The 19,804-nt window shown below is 40.4% G+C and overlaps 1 protein-coding gene across 1 annotated transcript in view; it reads left to right on the top strand.

The window, feature by feature from the left end:
* The window catches only part of PARD3B (par-3 family cell polarity regulator beta), a 587,816-nt gene that overhangs the window by 169,871 nt on the left and 398,141 nt on the right, over positions 1–19,804 (top strand). The window contains exons 8-10 of the mRNA XM_087706906.1: positions 1,363–1,712; positions 5,172–5,311; positions 6,758–6,886. Of these exons, the coding sequence (XP_087563032.1) occupies positions 1,363–1,712; positions 5,172–5,311; positions 6,758–6,886 (619 nt within the window). The remainder of the gene's footprint in view (positions 1–1,362; positions 1,713–5,171; positions 5,312–6,757; positions 6,887–19,804) is intronic.

Here is a 19,804-nt window from a genome sequence, read left to right as displayed (position 1 = left end):
TGTGTTAATAAATCCTTGTAGTATCTTTGTCTCGGCGTGCTTTGGTGTAGGACGAGGGGGGTCAGAACAGTTAACATTATGGCTGGTTCGGAGAACCTCCAAATTCCACCCCCTGACTCCACCCACCCTGCCCTGCCTCTCCCAGGAGTCTCCACATAGCCCATTTTGGATGTGAGGTAAGTCCGGGCCCAAGCAGAGGCTAACCCCCCCCCCGGTGGTGCAGGAGGCTGACTAGGTCACGCCCCTCATAACCACGCCCACCCAACAACCTGGAAGAGAATTTTTTGCAGATAGATTTTTGAAGCCCACCCCTGTATGTTGGCTTGAGGTCTGTTTCCTTTTGTGCAGGGAGGGAAAATCCTCTTGTGTGCTGGAGGAACAGAAATGACTAATGGACTATATATTTTATATTGGTGTTTTATTGGTTGTAAACCATTGGTTGTGACGTGCGGTCAGCTTTAGGCCTGGTGAGGCACTTTTTAGACTTGTGGACTTCAACTCCCAGAATTCCACAGCCAGACATGCTCAGTTCCGATTTAAAGCAACAGCATTTTCCTCCCTTGCAAAATAAGTTTTCCCGTTTTTTTTCTTTTCCCTCCCCCTCCTTCCTCCCTCTCTCCCTCCCTCCCCCCTCTCTCAAACAGACACGCATACACAGAGAACTTTGATCCCTCTCTCATTCACTCACTCTCAAACACAAACACAGAAGTTGGATTGGATATATTTTCCAAAGGCTTGAAAGCAGCTCCTCTGCCATACCCCCCCCCTTCCCCTGCTGTCTTCCGATCAAACTTTTTGAAACTCCCCCCTCCCCACACACGGACCTTTTCCAGCTGTTTCAGAGATGATTTCAACTCTGCTTCTCCCTGCCCTGCCCTGCCCTCCCCTCATGAAAGGCCAGAGCTCTGAGTCAGACTGAGCTAGTTGCTCCCAGAGAACTCTAAAAAGCCTCTAAAAATGCCCTCTACAGGAGGCGAGAGAATACGTGCCTCATTTGCATAAGGAATTTTTTGCTTGTTAACCCTTGCTTAACTCTTAAAAGGCGAAAAATTCCTTATGCAAAAGAGGCCCCTAGTTCTCTGGCCTCCTCTTATGGTTAACACAAAGCACTGTTCCAAGTCATTGTGAATCTGGCAGCAACTACCTTGGCTTTAATTATTTTAAAAAAATTCTTTAAAATTCTACCCCTTTCCTCATGACTGGTGAGGCCACGCCTCCCCTGCCTCTAGTGACTGCACGTCCCTGGTTGTAAACCACCTAGAGTCACATCTAAGTAAGATGAACAGCATACATGTTTAACAAGTTAATTAATAAGCATACAATGCTTAATTGCTCAGACTATTTTATGTTTCTTCCCCCAAGAGCCCAAGATCTTTTCCGCCAAGTAATGAAATCTCAGAACATCATCCTGGAAGTTGTCCCTTCACATGGCCGTGAACAATATGAAAAGTCAGTCATTGCACCATTGTACTCCCCAAATAAAGCTGAGCATATTTCCAAAGGGAAGTTTCCACCTGCAGCCCCACCAAAGCCAACAATGAAAGACCCAGATTTCTCTGAAGCAAACCATCTAGAGACTGGTACCCATGCATCTTCCAAGAGTCCTAACTTCTCAAGAATTAATAGGAAGCCTCCATCACCGTCTTTATCCCCATTGATGGGGTTTGGCAGCAAGAAAAATGCAAAGAAAATAAGGATTGATCTCAAAAAAGGTAAGTTGTTAATACTTTCCAACTATGATTTTATTTTATTTTTTAGCATATGGTTGATGCATATGTATAAATTTGACTTATTCATTGCAAAACTACATGGCTTGGGACCTGGATATCTGCGGGACCGCCTCCTGCCACATACCTCCCAACGACCTATAAAATCTCACAGGTTGGGCCTCCTCCGGGTACCGTCGACCGGGCAATTCCGGTTGGCGACTACTTGGGGGAGGTCTTTCTCTGTAGCTGCCCCAGCCCTGTGGAATGACCTACCCGCAGAGATCCGGATCCTTCCCCTTCTCTCGGCCTTCCGGAAAGCCATTAAAACCTGGCTGTTCCGACAGGCCTGGGGCTGTTGACCCCAAAATACGGTCCAGCCCCATTTAGAACGGAATGCATGGTGTGTTGTATTTTAAATCTATCTTTCCTTTCTCTCTCTTTTTATTTATTTATTTATTTCTGTACTTTAAGCCACCTGGAGTCCTACGGGATTGGGCGGCATATAAATGTTATTAAACTTGCAAACTTGCAAACTTGCAAAAGCAGATGGCATGCTATTGGAAACAGAAACAAGTGAGCACTTATGCACGAGAGGCAGCTAGTAAATAATAGCATCCATGTATCCAGGGGTATTAAAAAAAAAACAGGTATGGTTTCCGTATATAGCAGACATTGCATTTAAAAATCTTTCCAGTTGGACTTCCTTTACTTTTTAAGTTAACACCTATCCTCCACGAGCTGCGCTGGCTACCTGTTGATCTCCGGGTGCCCTTCAAGGTGCTACTTGCCACCCATAAAGCCCTTCATGGTAGTGGATCTGGATACTTGAGAGACCGCCTCCTGCCAATTACCTCCTCGCGACCAATTAGATCACACAGATTAGGCCTCCTCCGAATCCCATCTGCCAGTCAGTGTCGACTGGCAACTACGTGGAGGAGAGCCTTCTCGGTAGTAGCTCCGACCCTTTGGAACGATCTCCCCGTGGAGATTCTTACCCTCACCACCCTCCAGACCTTCCGCACAGCCCTTAAAATCTGGCTATCCCGTCAGGCCTGGGGCTAAGATTTAACACACCCCCACCCGAATGGTATGAATGTTGTGTTCTTTTTAATTATGTATTGTTCTTATGTGTCATTGTTTGTATCCCCTTCCCCATGAGTTGTAAGCCGCCCTGAGTCCCCCCAGGGAAAAGGGCGGCCTATAAATAAACTTTCAAATTCAAATTCAAATTCAAATTCTTATTTTCAGTCAACAAAGATTACGTCTGCTGGAATGTTATAAGAACATGAAATAATAACTTGATACCGCTGTACTGATAAGACTGTGTTGAATAATTTTCAGTATTCCCGCTGTACAACACTGGATGTTAAAGTTTTAAGAAGGCTTCTTGTAGTTTCTAGAGTGAACCAGTGTTTCCTGAAATCACATTACAGAACAAAATTAAGAGAATTTAGTTTGAAGTTGGAACACTGAATTATTGCAACAAGATATTTGCATATTAAATTCAAAGCCACACATCTGTCAGATTAAAAAGGTCAACAATTTATTTCTTCTCAAGGCCCACTTGAGAATGTTCCATGGAGGATTAGGGTAGTCTGTGGATAAATCTGACACAGCTGACTATTTACTTAAACACTAAATGGTTTACCCATGGCTTGAAAGGATCAGTTTCTACTTATTTCAATATTTTTGTCCATAAATACTCCCAGAAAGTAAAATAAAGAAATAATACATAAACAAGCAATTAGAAAGATTTATAGTGCACCTGTTTCCAAATTTTAAATCTTTGCACTTAAAATCATTCCACATTCCATAAAAAACATATCATAGACTTACTCCGAGAACAGCTAGGAGCAAAACTGTTTAAGGAGGTGTCACATTCTTTTTCCTCTCTTTCTGTCCTTCTCTCTTGTTAAATATCCAGAATATTCTAAACTATCCTAAAGGGCCGGCAACAGTCTATGCTGCGCCCTGATTGGCTGGGACGCAGCATAGACTGTTGCTAGCCAGCCAACCTTCCCTGATTGGCCGACGTACTGCGTCAGCAGTTGCTGAACAGTACTCGGCCTCTGATTGGTTGTTATATAGTTACATTGGTTGTTATATAGTTACATTGCTAGTATAAATACCTCGGCGCGATCTTGACTATTTCGAATCGCTGTCATCTATGCTTTAATAAAGATCTTGTTCCTTACATCCATGGCTCCTTCGTTCCTTCACCCAATCTACAAAATCTCTTATGCTTATGTGTTCTGACCCCCCTCGTCCCACACCGACACACACTCCTAGCCAAAGATAAGTTACGGCATTTAATTAACAGACAGACAGGTCCTTGGCAGCAAACCGGCACAGAGAAGCTTGGGCAGCAATAAACACAGATAAGGCTTGGCAGCAATCCAGCCTGCCAAGCTCATAACAATGTTCTCACAGGATCAAATGTTAACAATGTGACATTTGATCCTGTGTTTACTTCTGCAAAGAGGGGTGTGTGCACAAGTAGTCTTTTTATAGTCTGGAGAGGAGCCTAATGACCACCAGCTGAGTACAATTACCTCCTGTAATTGTGTAATTGTTCCTGACACCTATTAGCTCTTCGATGCCATGCATCCAGGAACAACTCACTACTAGCGTCCGGCTCACTCTCCCTTGTCTCCTCCCCACTGGTCCAAGGCTCAGGTGCCTCCTGGTGGCCAACCAGCCTCTCTGTGCCCTGCTCGGCGTCGGAACCCTTTCCAGGGTCCTCCACATCCTCCAGAGCCGACTCATAGGGCCCCTCGCTGTCGGAGTTTGGTGGCAGCTCCAACGGCTCCTGCTGGGCCACAACAGATTAATATACCAGGCTACAAACCAGTAGGCTATATGTTCTAATCCCGCCGTCAGCATGAAAGCCAAGTGAGTTTTTGGGTTAGTCAGTCAGTCAGCCTGCTCCCCCTCTCCCTCTCTCTGTCTACCTCTCTCCTTAATTCACCTCACATTGGTGTTGTGTTGATACTAGTTAGAGGAAGGCGTATTACGTATATTCACTGCCTTTATAAAAATGATAAAAGTGGGATGAAAGAAATCCCTATTCTTCACGCAGATTAGAAAATGCTCCCAGATACTTTTCCCCCCTGTTCTTTTGACCTCTTCTAATGTAATACGCGACTAAAACTTGTGCTCATTCATTGAGTCACTGCCTGCTTTACATAAGAACAATGCACAGAATGGAAGTGGGCAATCATATGTTAAAGAATTAACGTTGAATGTGAAGAAATCAGATGAAAGGAACACTTTGTTGCCGCGCAGAAAAGCTGAACAGGGTGTTTTAATTCAGCACTAAAAGAAGGAAAGGATCGTACTCTTCTTACCTAATTGAAAACAAACCCACTTTTAATATAAATATTAAATATTGAAGCTTTGGAGAACAGCCTTCTGTTAGTTGATGGTTGCCTCATATTTACATATATTTCTTCTATTTTTTAGGACCTGAAGGACTAGGTTTTACAGTGGTCACCAGGGACTCCTCCATACATGGTCCTGGCCCTATATTTGTAAAGAATATTTTGCCTCGAGGTGCAGCCGTTAAAGATGGTCGTTTGCAGTCAGGAGACAGAATACTGGAGGTTGGACATTATTCCTTAGCAAATATCTTACTATTAAATGAATTAAACACAGTATTTGGTGAGGGCCATTGTATGATTCGATTGACACAAGCCTGTTTAATGTAAAACATAGGCTCAAGTGACTTATAAAATGCTCAGTATAACCAATTTATTTGCATTTTTGGAAATATAGTTTTACAAATATAACTGCTTATTGCATTTTTTTTTTTACCAAAACAGGGTTATCATCTTCTTGCCCTATTGCTCTGGATAATTGTTAGCTTCTATAATCTGAAGATGAGGCTAGATTTCTTGGATATTCAAAGCCTATGCTTACATTCATGATACTTTCCCATTTTTGCTTTTAAAATTTGGCTGAGCAAAATTGGGAATTTGGAATTCAGAAGTAATAAATGCTCCCCGGATATCCCACTTCTAAGAGATGTAAAAATCCTCCTAAATATGCTAACCTTAAGGTTCAAACAATTATGGTTTTCCAGATTTAGACATTTTGGATGATATTGATTATTTGGATCTATTGAAACTGATAACAATTATTCTATAAAAGAAAACCTTTCCAACAATATTCAAACAGGCTTTGCGTATATTTGTTAAATATGTTTCTTGCAAAATGTAAAAAGAAGACTAAAGCAAGGACAAAGCACGTTTCTCTCAATATACTTAGCATACTACAGCTTGAAAGACCTTTCCTCAGTAGCAATTCACCATAACTTATTTTGCAAAGGCAAATAGATACTGTGTTTCCCCAAAAATAAGATCCAACTGGAAAATAAGCGCTAGCGTGATTTTTCAGGATGCTCATAATATAAGCCCTACCTCAAAAATAAGCCCCAGTTAAGACCGTCAGCCCAATGGCTGCATTTAGTACTGTATTTTCCCCAAAATAAGACCTAATCAGAAAACTAATGTGTCTAAAATTAATATGAGACCCTGTTTTATTTTGGGGAAGGGTAATCTGCAGTTCTGGATGAAGTGAAATCATATCTAAGTAAAATGACATTGTTGGAGAGAAGTCAAAATTAGAAATCAACATTCAAGTTTAATCTTTAATCTGGCTTGGGTGTGATCTATTTTGAAGTATGCCTTCTGTGATAGACAAATTTAATGCTCCATTCTTACATCTTCGGTCAGCATTTTCCTTGAGTTTCATCCAATGCAACCATAAGCAATATGCCTTCAATAGCCCTGTGATTTCTTTCATTGGAGGATAGAGTTGGGGTTGAAGTGGTATTCTTGCAGGGAATATCAGTAGATATACTGAGATAAATTATTCATATAGAGATCACTGCTAAAGAAGGGAAGGAAATTTTGAAACATCTGCAAGGTGGATGGGATTGGGTTTAGGCCCCTAATCCTCAATTTGATACTACGTGGATTAAATTGCTCAATGCTTAACAATATATTGTTAACAATTTTTGCTAACTTGCTCATTTATGGTGTCCTTAGGTGAATGGTAGAGATATTACTGGCAGAACTCAAGAAGAACTTGTTGCTACTCTGAGAAGTACAAAACAAGGAGAGATCGTTTCCCTGGTCATTGCTCGCCAAGAAGAAACCTTTCTGCCCCGAGAACTGGTAATGATCTTTATAAAATAAAGTGTGTGGAAAAGTATCACTGTTTATTAAGGGGTTGAAAAGAGAGCCAAGGTGGCGCAGTGGTTAAATGCAGCACTGCAGGCTACTGCTAGATCAGCAGTTCAGCGGTTCAAATCTCACCGGCTCAGGGTTGACTCAGCCTTCCATCCTTCCGAGGTGGGTAAAATGAGGACCCAGATTGTTGGGGGCAATATGCTGACTCTCTGTAAACCGCTTAGAGAGGCCTGAAAGGCCTATGAAGCGGTATATAAGTCTACTGCTATTGCTATAACATGAAAATGTTAATTTAATGAAGATTTTATGAGGTTACAAAATTGTTTGACCATCAGAATAAGAAGTTGGAATTCTCTTATCTAGATGGAGACACAAAATCAGTATTATATGCCTAGTACTTCTAAAATTAGGAGGTTATATAAATTGATTATATTTAATGTTAAAAAGTATGATTTTTTTTTCAAATGCTAGTTTGATAATTTTTGTCATTAGCAAGAGTGGATTGCCTTTCATTCTGTTAACATGTAGTGTAAATTACAACTTCCTCCTTGATAGATTTGTCCAGACATTAATTTAGTCCTCGATTTAAAACCATTTGTTCGGTGGCTGTTCAAAGTTAAAATGGCTCCGAAAAAAAGTGACTTATGACCATTTTTCACACTTATGACCATTGCAGCATCCCTACACTGACGTGATCAAAATTCAGATGTTTGGCAACTGTCTCATATTTTTGACGGTTGCACTGCCCCAGAGTCATATGATGAAATTTTGCAACATTACGACGAACGAAGTTAATAGAGAAAGCCAGATTCACTTCACAACCATGGGGCAGGGAAAGTTGTAAAATGGAGCAAAACTTATTTAAAACTTATTGCCTCACTTAACAACAGAAATTCTGGGCTCAATTGTGAACCATAAGTTGAGGAGTACTGTAATACTACTTCCTTATACTATTCCTTCGAAGACAATGAACAAACTTGGAAGTCAGTCTCGTCTAGATAAAGACCTATACAATGCTTCTCACTGTTTCCCATGATGACTTCCAGTCATGTGGTTCTAAGGTGTGCTTCCTACACTTCATTCAGCCAATCATGTTCAGAAAGTTCAGTTCTGCCCGTTTACATTACATCGCAATTTTAGTCTCCTTCATCTTCTTCCTTGCATGTTCTAACCCCCCTTCTCCATCAGGAACGAAAGCCAAAACAGACGTACAAAAGAATATTTTAATCAGTCCAGATTCTTGTTGGCTGCAAGGCCAAAATAAACAAAGAGATAATCACTCTGGCAAAAAGTCCTACACTCCGACGCAGCACTGCAAACAGGCTTCCCACAGCAAACCACTTCTCCAAGTTGGTTTTTGTTAATTCGTGAACGTGAATGAGAACGTTGACTCCTGCAACCAGGGCGTGGCACAAACAGTCTCTTTTATAATTAGGAGACAATCTTAATCAGCATCAGCTAAGCACAATCATCTCCTACAATTACACAGTTGTTCCTTCTGTCGAGTAACCCTTCAACGGGGTGCATCCTGAAACAACTCACAAGTGTTTTCCTGAACACTCCCTCTGATCCAATGTTCTGCCACCACCTGGTGGCCAACAAATCTCTCCTCGCCCTGCTCGGAGTTGACACCCTGTCCAGGGTCCTCCACCTCCTCCAAGGCCAACTCATAAGACCCCTCGCTGTCGGAGTCTGGCGGCAGCTCCAACAGCACCTACCGGGCCACAACACTTGTATATGCATAGCAAGGAACAAGGAAGCTATGAAGGAACAAAAATGAAAAACCATCTGTGTACCACTTCACCCTTCACCGAAGGGTGTAGCAATAGCAATAGCAATAGCAGTTAGACTTATATACCGCTTCATAGGGCTTTCAGCCCTCTCTAAGCGGTTTACAGAGTCAGGATATCGCCCCCACAGTCTGGGTCCTCATTTCACCCACCTCGGAAGGATGGAAGGCTGAGTCAACCCTGAGCCGGTGAGATTTGAACAGCCGAACTGCAGAACTGCAGTCAGCTGAAGTAGCCTGCAGTGCTGCATTTAACCACTGCGCCACCTCGGCTCTATATGTACAATACATACCAAGTTGTACTGAATCTGATGAATAGGGTAACCCGATATTTTAAAATGTAAGAATGTAATGTTTGAAATATTCCACAATTTCTCACATGTTACTTTGCCAATGATCTACCGCAAGACAGTTGGAAATTGCATTGCCTAAACAGTCCATAAAGTGACAAAAAACCTCTGTCACTATTCAGAAGATTTTTTTTTTTCTGGAGTAACTGCAATCTCAGAAAAAAAAATGTAAATCTCTTGATTTCCTCTTTGTTGTTACCCTTTGTTGCTTAAAAAAAAGGTAAGACATTCTACAGAGTGATTTAATATATGTATATATGTAAGCATGCATGCGTACATTTTGTATCTTTTTAATTTTGTTAAGTCCAGACTGATAATTCCATGATCAATCTATCCTTTTTGATGGATAGATAATGGAGTTTGTTGTTTGCCTGCTGAAATGCTAGATTTAAGCCAACTTTGGAATGTGAAAAACAATTTTATCCTGCAGTTTTGAGAGTTGGCAGCTTCATTTGGGTGAGCAGTATCTTTAGGGGGAGGTCCTCCCTCCACATAATGAATGCTCAACACTAAAAATATAATACTATAATAAAATGAAACAGTTAAAATAAAAGCCAAACTTAAAGCTAATTAAAATAATTAACAATTAAAAGCTTGGCAAAAATGAAGCAGTTTTTTTTTTCATCTTCCCAATTAACGGAAGAGTCGTAGCCAAACACACCTCTTTCCAAAGCGCATTCCATAGCCTGAAGAAGACCCTTTCCTGTTAGTTCTCTTTAGGAGAACATCTTCTGTTGATCTTTGTAACAAAGATCCCTACTTGCCCCCCCCCCCCAAAAAAAAGGGTTCCTTTTTACAGAGTTTCAGAATAATCTATGAATGCCAGGAGGGAGGAAAAGCTTAAGCTACTGGGCAATGTAGTTCAGAATATGAATGAATGTATGTATGTATGTATGTATGTATGTATGTATGTATGTATGTATGTATGTATATATAATTTGTTTGTTTTCTGAGGTTTTTGCGGGAGTTAATATGTAGGTCTTTGGTTATTTGGGTTTTCTCCCGCGTAAAATTGGAAGTGTCTTGGCGACGTTTCGATGAAGTCTCATTCGTCATCTTCAGGCTTCGTGTTTCCAGGAGCAATATGCCTCTGGAAGCTATATATATATATAGTATATATAGCTATATATATATATAGCTATATATATAGTATGTGTATGTGTATGTATGTATGTATGTATGTATGTATGTGTGTGTGTGTATGTATGTATATATTATATATATATATATATATATATATATATATATATATATATATATATATATATATATATATATATATATATATATATATATATATGTGTATGTATGTATGTATGTATGTATGTATGTATGTATGTAGTATTTGTGCTGATAAATAAATAAAGGGACACTAGTATAGATCTATTTCAAGCTATTTAGCTCTCATCAGCTAGCCATACCCTTACTGGGATTCGAACCTGTGCTGTATTACATCTTAGGCAGATGTGTTAACCACTAAGCCACAAGGTCCTCCTCCTTATCAGCTGAGCCAGGGAAGTAGGTATGTATTTAGTGTCACAACTCCTGGTATGCCCCAATTATGGGAGGAAGCTAACTGCTTCCATTCTCTGTCTATCGGCTCGTCACAAGAGTCCATCACAACAGAAACCCAATATTTTTCTGTAATTGATGTATATATACTACTTCTAGGTTATAAATAGTGAGTCCTCTGCTTCACTGTTGCATTTTAAAGCATTGTAGGAAACTGCATTTGTATATGAGCAAGCAAAGGCATCTTAGAATCTTTATATTTATATTTATAATTTCTGGGTGTACATTTTAATCCATGAACTAAGGATTAATTCTCTTTCAAGTGGACAAGTTGCTCCTCACTGGCTTAATTGCAATCTCAAGAGGCAGGGGACACTGGATAGTTTCAATCTGGCCTTCAATTAAATTGCTTTTTATTTCTTTCAAAGAGTGATGCACAGGTGTTAGTCCTCATAATAACGAAGATATTTTAATTCTAATACAATATAAAATATAGCTCTGTTTACTCATTCTACAGCTATGTAACAGAGCACGTTTAATGACCTACTGGCTGAAAAAAGGCTCAATTGCTTAGGCATACTGCAACATACTTTAAATCTGAAACTAGGATGGTTGACACTGGGTGCTAAAATGTTAGTAGTAGTCTTGATTTTCATTTTAAATATAGTATTGTCTATTCCTTTTGCTATCATAAAAACAAGTATATATTTTACAGGCAGAAAATATTTGGGAGGGATAATACATTATTATTATTATTATTGCTTTTAGTGGTCTTCTGGGCAGTAAAATAATTTAGTCTAGATAATATATTCAGGGGAGAAAGTCTGGAAAATAAAGGGCATAATATATGCTGACTGCTAACGGCCCTGAGCCTTTAAGAAGAGCCAAGGTGGTGCAGTGGTTAGAGTGCCGTACTGCAGGCCACTTCAGCTGACTGTTATCTGCAGTTCAGCGGTTCAAATCTCACCGGCTCAGGGTTGACTCAGCCTTCCATCCTTCCGAGGTGGGTGAAATGAGGACCCAGACTGTGGGGGCAATATGCTGACTCTGTAAACCACTTAGAGAGGGCTGAAAGCCCTATGAAGCGGTATATAAGTCTAACTGCTATTGCTATTGCTATTTACTTCAGCCGCAGCCCTGTGAAACTTCTTTTGTGAAACTTCTTTCCTGCGGAGCAAAGGATAATGATTGTTGATTGGATTAAACCATAGGTCTTACTTAAATACAAGTTCACCAAACACACATATCAAATTGCTATATGAAATGTAAGGGCAGTGAAACCCAGATTATTATTTCAGAATGCTTGAAAAGGACCGAGAGAATCTTAAAACTCCTTTGTAAAGGAGATCAGCAAAATAAAATTGGTATCAATCACAAACTTTCCTCTTATTATCCACTTAGCCAAATGTTACCATAATGCGTGCCAGCTATTGACAATGTAACAGCTGGGGTTAGTAGTAGGTTCCAAAATTCAGTATTATTTTAATTTGCTTAATTATCAGACACTACAGATTTCCTTGTAATTAATATATTTTATAAAATGCATCTGAAAATAATTTAAAGATTATCAGGATGGGTAAGGAACAGTTTGATATTAACCTGATAATATTAACCTGATATATTTCTGCTTAAACAAAAAGAAGAATGAAGAAATATTCAACTGTTCCACTCAAATCAGTTTGATTATCATTTCCAAGAAAGATTGATTATGAGCCTACTTTAAAAAAAAAAATCAATTTAAGTATTGTTTCTATTCTTGCTCCAAAGAAAGTAAGACTCTTTTAGTGGAAACTATCAAGTTTAATGCAGCTGTAAAAATGTCCTAAGCAATATTAGTGTGAAAGAAGCCTTTGTTTTAATGATGGTTATATTTATCATTGCATTCCTATCGCATCTTTTCTCCTGGGAACTCAAGACAGCGTTCATTTGAATTCCCACTACGACAGTCCTGTGAGAATGATTGGGTGAAGGGAGAGAATCCGGTCCAGAGACATTGACCTTTGTAGACAAATGGGAATACAAACCCAGATTATACAATCATGCACACCTATAGTAGTGTGAATGAATATTAATATTCACCTATAATTGGTTTCGCTTTCATATACATTAATATCCTTTTAATATTTGGGGCAGTTTTCAAAGCATAAGTTTCACTGTAAGATTAGGGTTTTTTAAATCCTGAAAAGGATTAAGATTTTTCCATTAAAGGAGAATAAGTAATTATGTAGGTTCTCAACTGCAATAGTCACTGGAGTTCTCTGGCAATTTCAAATTATGCATCTATGATGCAAAGTTTAATAAAACTGTTGATACTGAGTAGACAATTCCTTATAACATGCTTTGAATCGATATACTTCCACCAGGGGTGGGTTTCGACCGGTTCGCACCGGTCCCTGCGATCCGGTTGGTCGCCGAACCCAGAAGTAAGTAACTTCCGGGAACGGCGAAGCCCCCCCCCCCGCGCCCGCACACCCACGCTCGCTCCTTACCCGGTTTTTACGAATTCTGCGCTTCCACGCATGCGCAGAACGCATACAGCGCCTGCGCGATCCTCCAGGAGCAGCTGGAGCATCGCACAGATGCTAGTACGCATGCGCGCGCAGCGTGCGTGCGTGAGGATGCCGCGTGCATGCGCGAGGATGCCGCGGGCGTGCGCGAGGACACCGCGTGTGTGTGCGAGGACGCCGCCGGCCTCGTTCCAACCGAACCGGTTGGAACGGGGCGAGAAACCCACCCCTGACTTCCACATATATATGTGAAATGCCAAGGAGGTTATTCTCCAAAGAGTTACCATAAGCAACATGCTTGTGCAGTGGAATAGTAGGGAAAAGTAAATTTCATAGCTGGTAAGGTGGGCTAAAGAAGCGATGAGAGAGAGATAAGGAGATGTGGTTTGCACCCTTCGTTCTGTTCTTCCCCTCCTGGAGCAGACCTCCCTGTCCCCTGCTGCTTTCTCCGTCTACTACGTCTTACTCACATTGCCTCCGAGAGATCAAGGAGTGGCTTTGCAACAAGTGGTGGGAACTTAACGTCAGATTGAATACACCAGCCAAATCTTGAAGGACTTTCCCCTTTCCCCTTTCCTTCTGATATAAGGGTACAGCATTTTACGACCATTTCCTTAGCTTCAGGTAGAAGAAATACGTAATATCTGACATTTTCCCATCATTTAGGGTTAGGTTAGGGTTAGGTTAAGGGTTAGGTTTAGAGTTAGGTTAAGGGTTAGGATTAGGTTTAGGGTTAGGTTAAGGGTTAGGTTTAGGGTTACGTTAAGGGTTAGGTTTAGGTTTAGGATTAGGATTAGGATTAGGATTAGGTTTAGGGGGGGTTAGGTTTAGGTTTAGGGGTTAATTTGAGGTTTAGGGTTTACAGCGTGCTTCTGTCTTCGCGCTGTTGTCGCCCTTTTGATGACGTCAGCGACGCGGTTTAGTCAGATGCGGTTCAGTCGAGCGCGGTTTTGTCGGTGAACCCTGAGACATATGGGTGTCTGAGAAAGAGGGCTAGGTCATTTTTCCCCCTCCCCGTCTTTGAGTTCATCTTGGCTCCTGGAAAATGCTTGGACTAGTACCTGCAATTGTCTTGCCAAGGTTTTTTTTGAAAATGTTTTTTCATGCTTGGCTCCTAGGACTGAGAGAAAGGGACTAGCCCAAAGTCATCCAATTGACTTCATGCTTAAGACAGGACTGAAACTCAGTTATTACTAATGAATTAATAAACCAATACGAATGTTTTGCTTTTACAATATTCATGCGCTCTACATGGGGCTACCCCTGAAAAGCGTTCGGAGACTACAGCTAGTCCAGAATGCAGCCGCGCGAGCGATATTGGGTGTACCGAGATACACCCATATTACACCTATCCTCCGCGAGCTGCACTGGCTGCCAATTGGTCTCCGAATGCAATTCAAGGTGTTGGTCATTACCTTTAAAGCCCTACATGGCTCAGGACCAGCGTATTTGCGAGACCGCCTACTGCCACATACCTCCCAACGGCCGATAAGATCCCACAGGGTGGGTCTCCTTGGGACGCTGTCAGCTGGACAGTGCCAGCTGGCAGGGCCTCGGAGGAGAGCCTTCTCTGTGGCTGCTCCGACCCTGTGGAATCAGCTACCCCAGAGGTCCGGACCTCACCCACCCTCATGGCCTTCAGAAAAGCTGTTAAAACCTGGCTGTTCCGGCAGGCCTGGTGCTGTTGACCTTATTATGTAGGGTCCAGCCCCGATCAGAATGTATGCGTGTTGGTGAATTTTTAAATTATTTTTTATTTTTTATTTTGTTTTTCTTTTCTTGCTCTTTGTACGCCGCCCGGAGTCCTCCGGGATTGGGCGGCCTATAAATCTAATAAATTGAATTGAATTGAATGATATAATACTTCCTTTTAGGAAGAGAGGTTTATTTGGTGGAAAGAAAAGAATTAGATTCATTTCTTTACGTGTTGCAGCACCTAGTCTAGATTGGAGCGCCTTGACGCTACCATAATTTTGAGAGAAGACACATTGGATAACGTTCAGAATCAGATCCCTTCTACCAAAATCATCGTATTAAATTCATGAAACGTTTTACAAATGCCACCAAATTGTTTCTGGGTGCCCAACACTTTAAATAAAAATCAGAAATACAATAGCATAGTGAACTTAGGAGCAAAAATTTATTTCTCAATATTTATCTAAGCTAATGGTTATCGTGGATTCAAGATCCTGCTTGTTTGAATCACATGCTTTTCCTTTGGAAAAGAATACCTAGGGAGTGTGAATTCATAAGCCTTTGAAAATGATACGTTTTAAAGTCCATTGCCTTTTGCTCTCAGATCTGAATGGCACCCAGGGGAATATGTTTCTCTTATCAGAGCCCAGCAGTTAGGCAAGAGGGCAGCCAGCACACATGCTAGAGGCCACGGTTGTGTGTGCTGGTCAAGGACATCTAACAGTTAGTAAAAAGTCTCTGGCTGTGTTAAATAGATGATGTTTCCTTCCTGGCTTTGTGAAGGCTTTTTTTGGCCCCCCAGAACAATAAAGATAACTAAGGTAACCCTTCTGTCAAGGGAGATGTGCATTAGATTACCGTAAATTCACAGCTAGAGAGTACAGTGGTCAATGAGTTGTTTGTATTCTTAGATTAAATAAGATTTAATTGAAAAGTGGTCTCAAGGGAAGGAAAGAAGCTTTAGATAGTATTGATCACACATTAAAATCATCTGGACAGAGAAGGATTTATGTGACAGAGAATATGTTTCATTTCATTTTTAAATAATGGCTAGCAAAGAGCAGATACGCATTTTGCTGGGACGGAAACTAAGGATTTCTAAAGTAATGCATTGAAAGTTATTTTCACATCCCTGCCCTCCAACGATTGTGTTAACAAAATTAGCAGAGTTAGGAGTCATACTAATCCCAAATGGACTGTAGCTTCTGTTAAATAAAAATGGTCAAGTCATCTTCTGGTGCACAAAGTTTCTTGACCTGTTTAAGAAGAAAACTTGGACAAAGGGAAAATAAGTAGATCGCCATCCCTTACAAAAATCTGTTTTGACTTACTATTACAAAAAATGGTATAGAGCTAGGGAGGAAAAGTGAATTATTTATCTATTATTTGGGAACTATTTACAGTTGTCTGATTTGAATCTATAGCAGTCTCATAGAATTCTAGAAGCTTTCTTAGCCTAAATCAAACAACAGTTGAAAGAAAATGTTTTTTTTTTAAATTGAGATTCAACACTGTGCTCTTTTCTGTGGCTATTTCTATTTCATAAAAATATTTCTAACAAATTGTTTGTAAAAACAAAATTATCTATCTATCATCTATCTATCTATCTATCTATCTATCTATCTATCTATCTATCTATCTATCTATCTAATCTATCTATTTATTACACATATACCGCTTCATAGGGCTATCAGCCCTCTCTAAGCGGTTTACAGCCAAGGTGGTGCAGTGGTTAAATGCAGCACTGCAGGCTACTGCTAGATCAGCAGGTCAGCGGTTCAAATCTCACCGGCTCAGGGTTGACTCAGCCTTCCATCCTTCCGAAGTGGGTAAAATGAGGACCCGGATTGTTGTTGGGGGCAATATGCTGACTCTCTGTAAACCGCTTAGAGAGGCCTGAAAGGCCTATGAAGCGGTATATAAGTCTACTGCTATTGCTAAGTCTACTGCTATTACAGATTTTTTTTAGCAAATTGAGTCAGCATATCGCCCCCACAGTCTGGGTCCTCATTTCACCCACCTCGGAAGGATGGAAGGCTGAGTCGACCTTGAGCCGGTGAGATTTGAACTGCTGAACTGCAGATCACAGTCAGCTGAAGTGGCCTGCAGTACTGCACCCTAACCACTGCGCCACCTCGGCTCTTCTCTTATTTATAATAATAAATCTTAACTACGGGATGTTTTCATTTTCAAAGTATACAGAACAGTTTACAGTAAAAGAGCATGGTAGGTATGTGTCTTACTTAGAGCTTGTCAAAAAGATGGGAATCCAGATAATATATGAATTAATCAAACCAGAATTGTGTTTTAAGAGAGTGTGGAAGAAGTGAATTAAAGATCTGTACTTAAAAATTCAGAAAACAGATTTTTGTTTCCAATGCTAGGAAGAGGTGGTGTATACAATTGTATTAATTAATTGTTAATTAATACAATTGTATTGTAAGAGGTAGGTGTATAATTTTATTGGTAGTGATAACTGGTCATCATTTGGTTTCTTAATCTTTTCAAGAAAAATATTTCCTCGTGAATCTGTTCTTTATATGAATCAGTATTATTTATACAGAAATTTTCTTTGCATTGCTTTAATAAATTATTGGTGCATTGACAGATCGCAGCCAGTACAAATAATAAAAGTATTTATTACAGTTTTGATTTACTGGCGTGTGTAAAAACACATTATATTTAAATTCAAAAAATCTTATTCTGCAATCCATTCAAGTCCACTTGTCAAGTTTAATATACCCTGAATGTAATAAGGGATTGCATTTTTACAACTACAATTATTTGCAGTGGTTTTGGACAGCAGAATTGTCAGGTAATGACAAATAGTATAAAATGGGTGGAGAAAATACTCTTGAAAATACATTTGCAAATCTTCTTGCCTAATGAGATGAAGTCCAAACCACTTGTAAATGAGGTATTTCACATGGTTTATCAGTAAAGTTGCTTAGTGTTTTCTAGCATGTTTTTATAGTATTCTTATATCATCTAGCATGATTATATTGCGTTAGTGCTTTCTGAAAACTCATTTATTTTATGTTACTTTGGTCAGAATGTATTAATATACATTGTATTGGTATTGTATTACTTCAGTTTTCTTTTGTGCCTCTTCTGATATATATTGTAGAATTGCAGAATTGTAGAATTGTAGAAGTTTATTTATATGCTGCCCTTTTCCCTGGGGGGACTCAGGGCGGCTCACAATCCAAGGGGGAGGAGGAGACACACTTTTAACATATAAGACAATACATAATTAAAAAACACAACATTCATACCATTCGGGCGGGTTACAGTCTTAGCCCCAGGCCTGACGGGATAGCCAGATTCTGAGGGCTGTGCGGAAGGTCTGGAGGGTGGTGAGGATACGAATCTCCACGGGGAGATCGTTCCATAGGGTCGGAGCTGCCACCGAGAAGGCTCTCCTCCGCGTAGTTGCCAGTCGGCATTGACCGGCAGATGGAACTCGGAGGAGGCCTAATCGATGAGATCTAATAGGTCGCGTGGAGGTAATTGGCAGTAGGCGGTCTCTCAAGTCAGCAGTATGAAATGTTGAAAGAAAAATAGATGAGGTAGAATGGAGAATGACAATATCAGCCATTGTGTTCCCAATATTTGGGACATGCCATGTTGGTTACCAAGTAAAATAATAATAAAATATTCACTACACATAAGTGAATATTAAATATTCTTCATGGTTTCTGTGATTCGTGCATAAGGTTCTCTGTTCTGACTTCCCTTCTCCGTCCAGGAACGAAAGCCAAAAGCAAACGTAAATAAGAATACTTTTAATCAGTCCAGACTCTCGTTGGCTGCAAGCCCAAAATAAACAAAGAGATAAGCACTCTGGCAGCAATTACTCCAAACCTAGTCAATGCAAACAAGCTCTCACAGCAAACCACTTCTCCAAGTTGGTTTCTCTGAATCATGAACGTTGACTCCTGCAAACAGAGTGTGGCACAAACAGTCTCTTTTATAATCAGGAGATGATCTTAATCAGCATCAGCTAAACGCAATCATCTCCTACAATTACGCAGTTGTTCCTTCCGCCAAGTAGCCCTTCGATGGCGTGCATCCTGAAACAACTCACAAGTGTTTTCCTGAACAGTCTCTCTGATCCAAGGCTCCGCCGCCACCTGGTGGCCAACCAGTCTCTCTTCACCCTGCTCGGAGTCGGTACCCTGTCCAGGGTCCTCCACCTCCTCCAGGGCCGACTCATAAGACCCCTCGCTGTCGGAGTCTGGCGGCAGCTCCAACAGCTCCTGCTGGGCCACAACAGTTCTCTATGTAGTGGTTATACTTGTAACTTTTAAATAAAACGTGATGTTGTGAACTAGTATCCCACATGTGGCATTTAAAAAGTTACTTCTAATTGATTCCATCTCTAAAGAGTTAAATCCCTTGATAGAAGGAAGTCATTTTGCAATCATGAGCTTCTTGGTAATGGATCCTCATCTGTTTTAGGCTTGATCATCTGATTATTGTTGGATTTTAGAAGTAGACATTCCAAATCTTACTCTTAGGCTTCTCGGCACAGCTCTGCTCAAAAAAAAGAGGTGAATAAACCCTTCGTTCTGCTCCTACATTTTTAGCTTTTTACTGCCTTTCAGCATCTAAACCAGTGGTGGGTTTCAAAATTGTTGTAACCTACTCTGTGGGTGTGGCCTCCTTTGTGGGAGTGGCTTGCCACCCATGTGACCAGATGGGAGTGTCTTGCTGCCCATGTGACCTGATGGGAGTGGCTTGCTGCCCATGTGACCGGATATGAAATTATGAATTAGTACTTAGGTCGGTCCAAGTAGCTATTCAGAAGTTAGTGGTTAGAAGCAATCGTAAAGCAAGATATGGAATTAAAACCAGAAATATTTTGTTGGCTACTTGAAAGGGAGTATGATATATATTTAATTTTACACATGTTAGCAGCTGCTGGAATTGTGTTTGCACAACAGTGGAAAAACAGAGATATGTAAATGAATAAATATTACAATGTGCAGGAATAAATAAACTGACAATTAAAACCAAGAAGGCTTTGAATACTTTTTTCATGTGGGAT

The sequence above is a fragment of the Thamnophis sirtalis genome, unplaced genomic scaffold (genome assembly GCF_051295495.1).
Source record: "Thamnophis sirtalis isolate CommonGarterSnake01/CBP01778 unplaced genomic scaffold, rThaSir2_p1.2 scaffold_1, whole genome shotgun sequence".
Lineage (NCBI taxonomy): Eukaryota > Metazoa > Chordata > Lepidosauria > Squamata > Natricidae > Thamnophis > Thamnophis sirtalis.
This window is presented reverse-complemented; position numbering and strand designations above follow the sequence as displayed.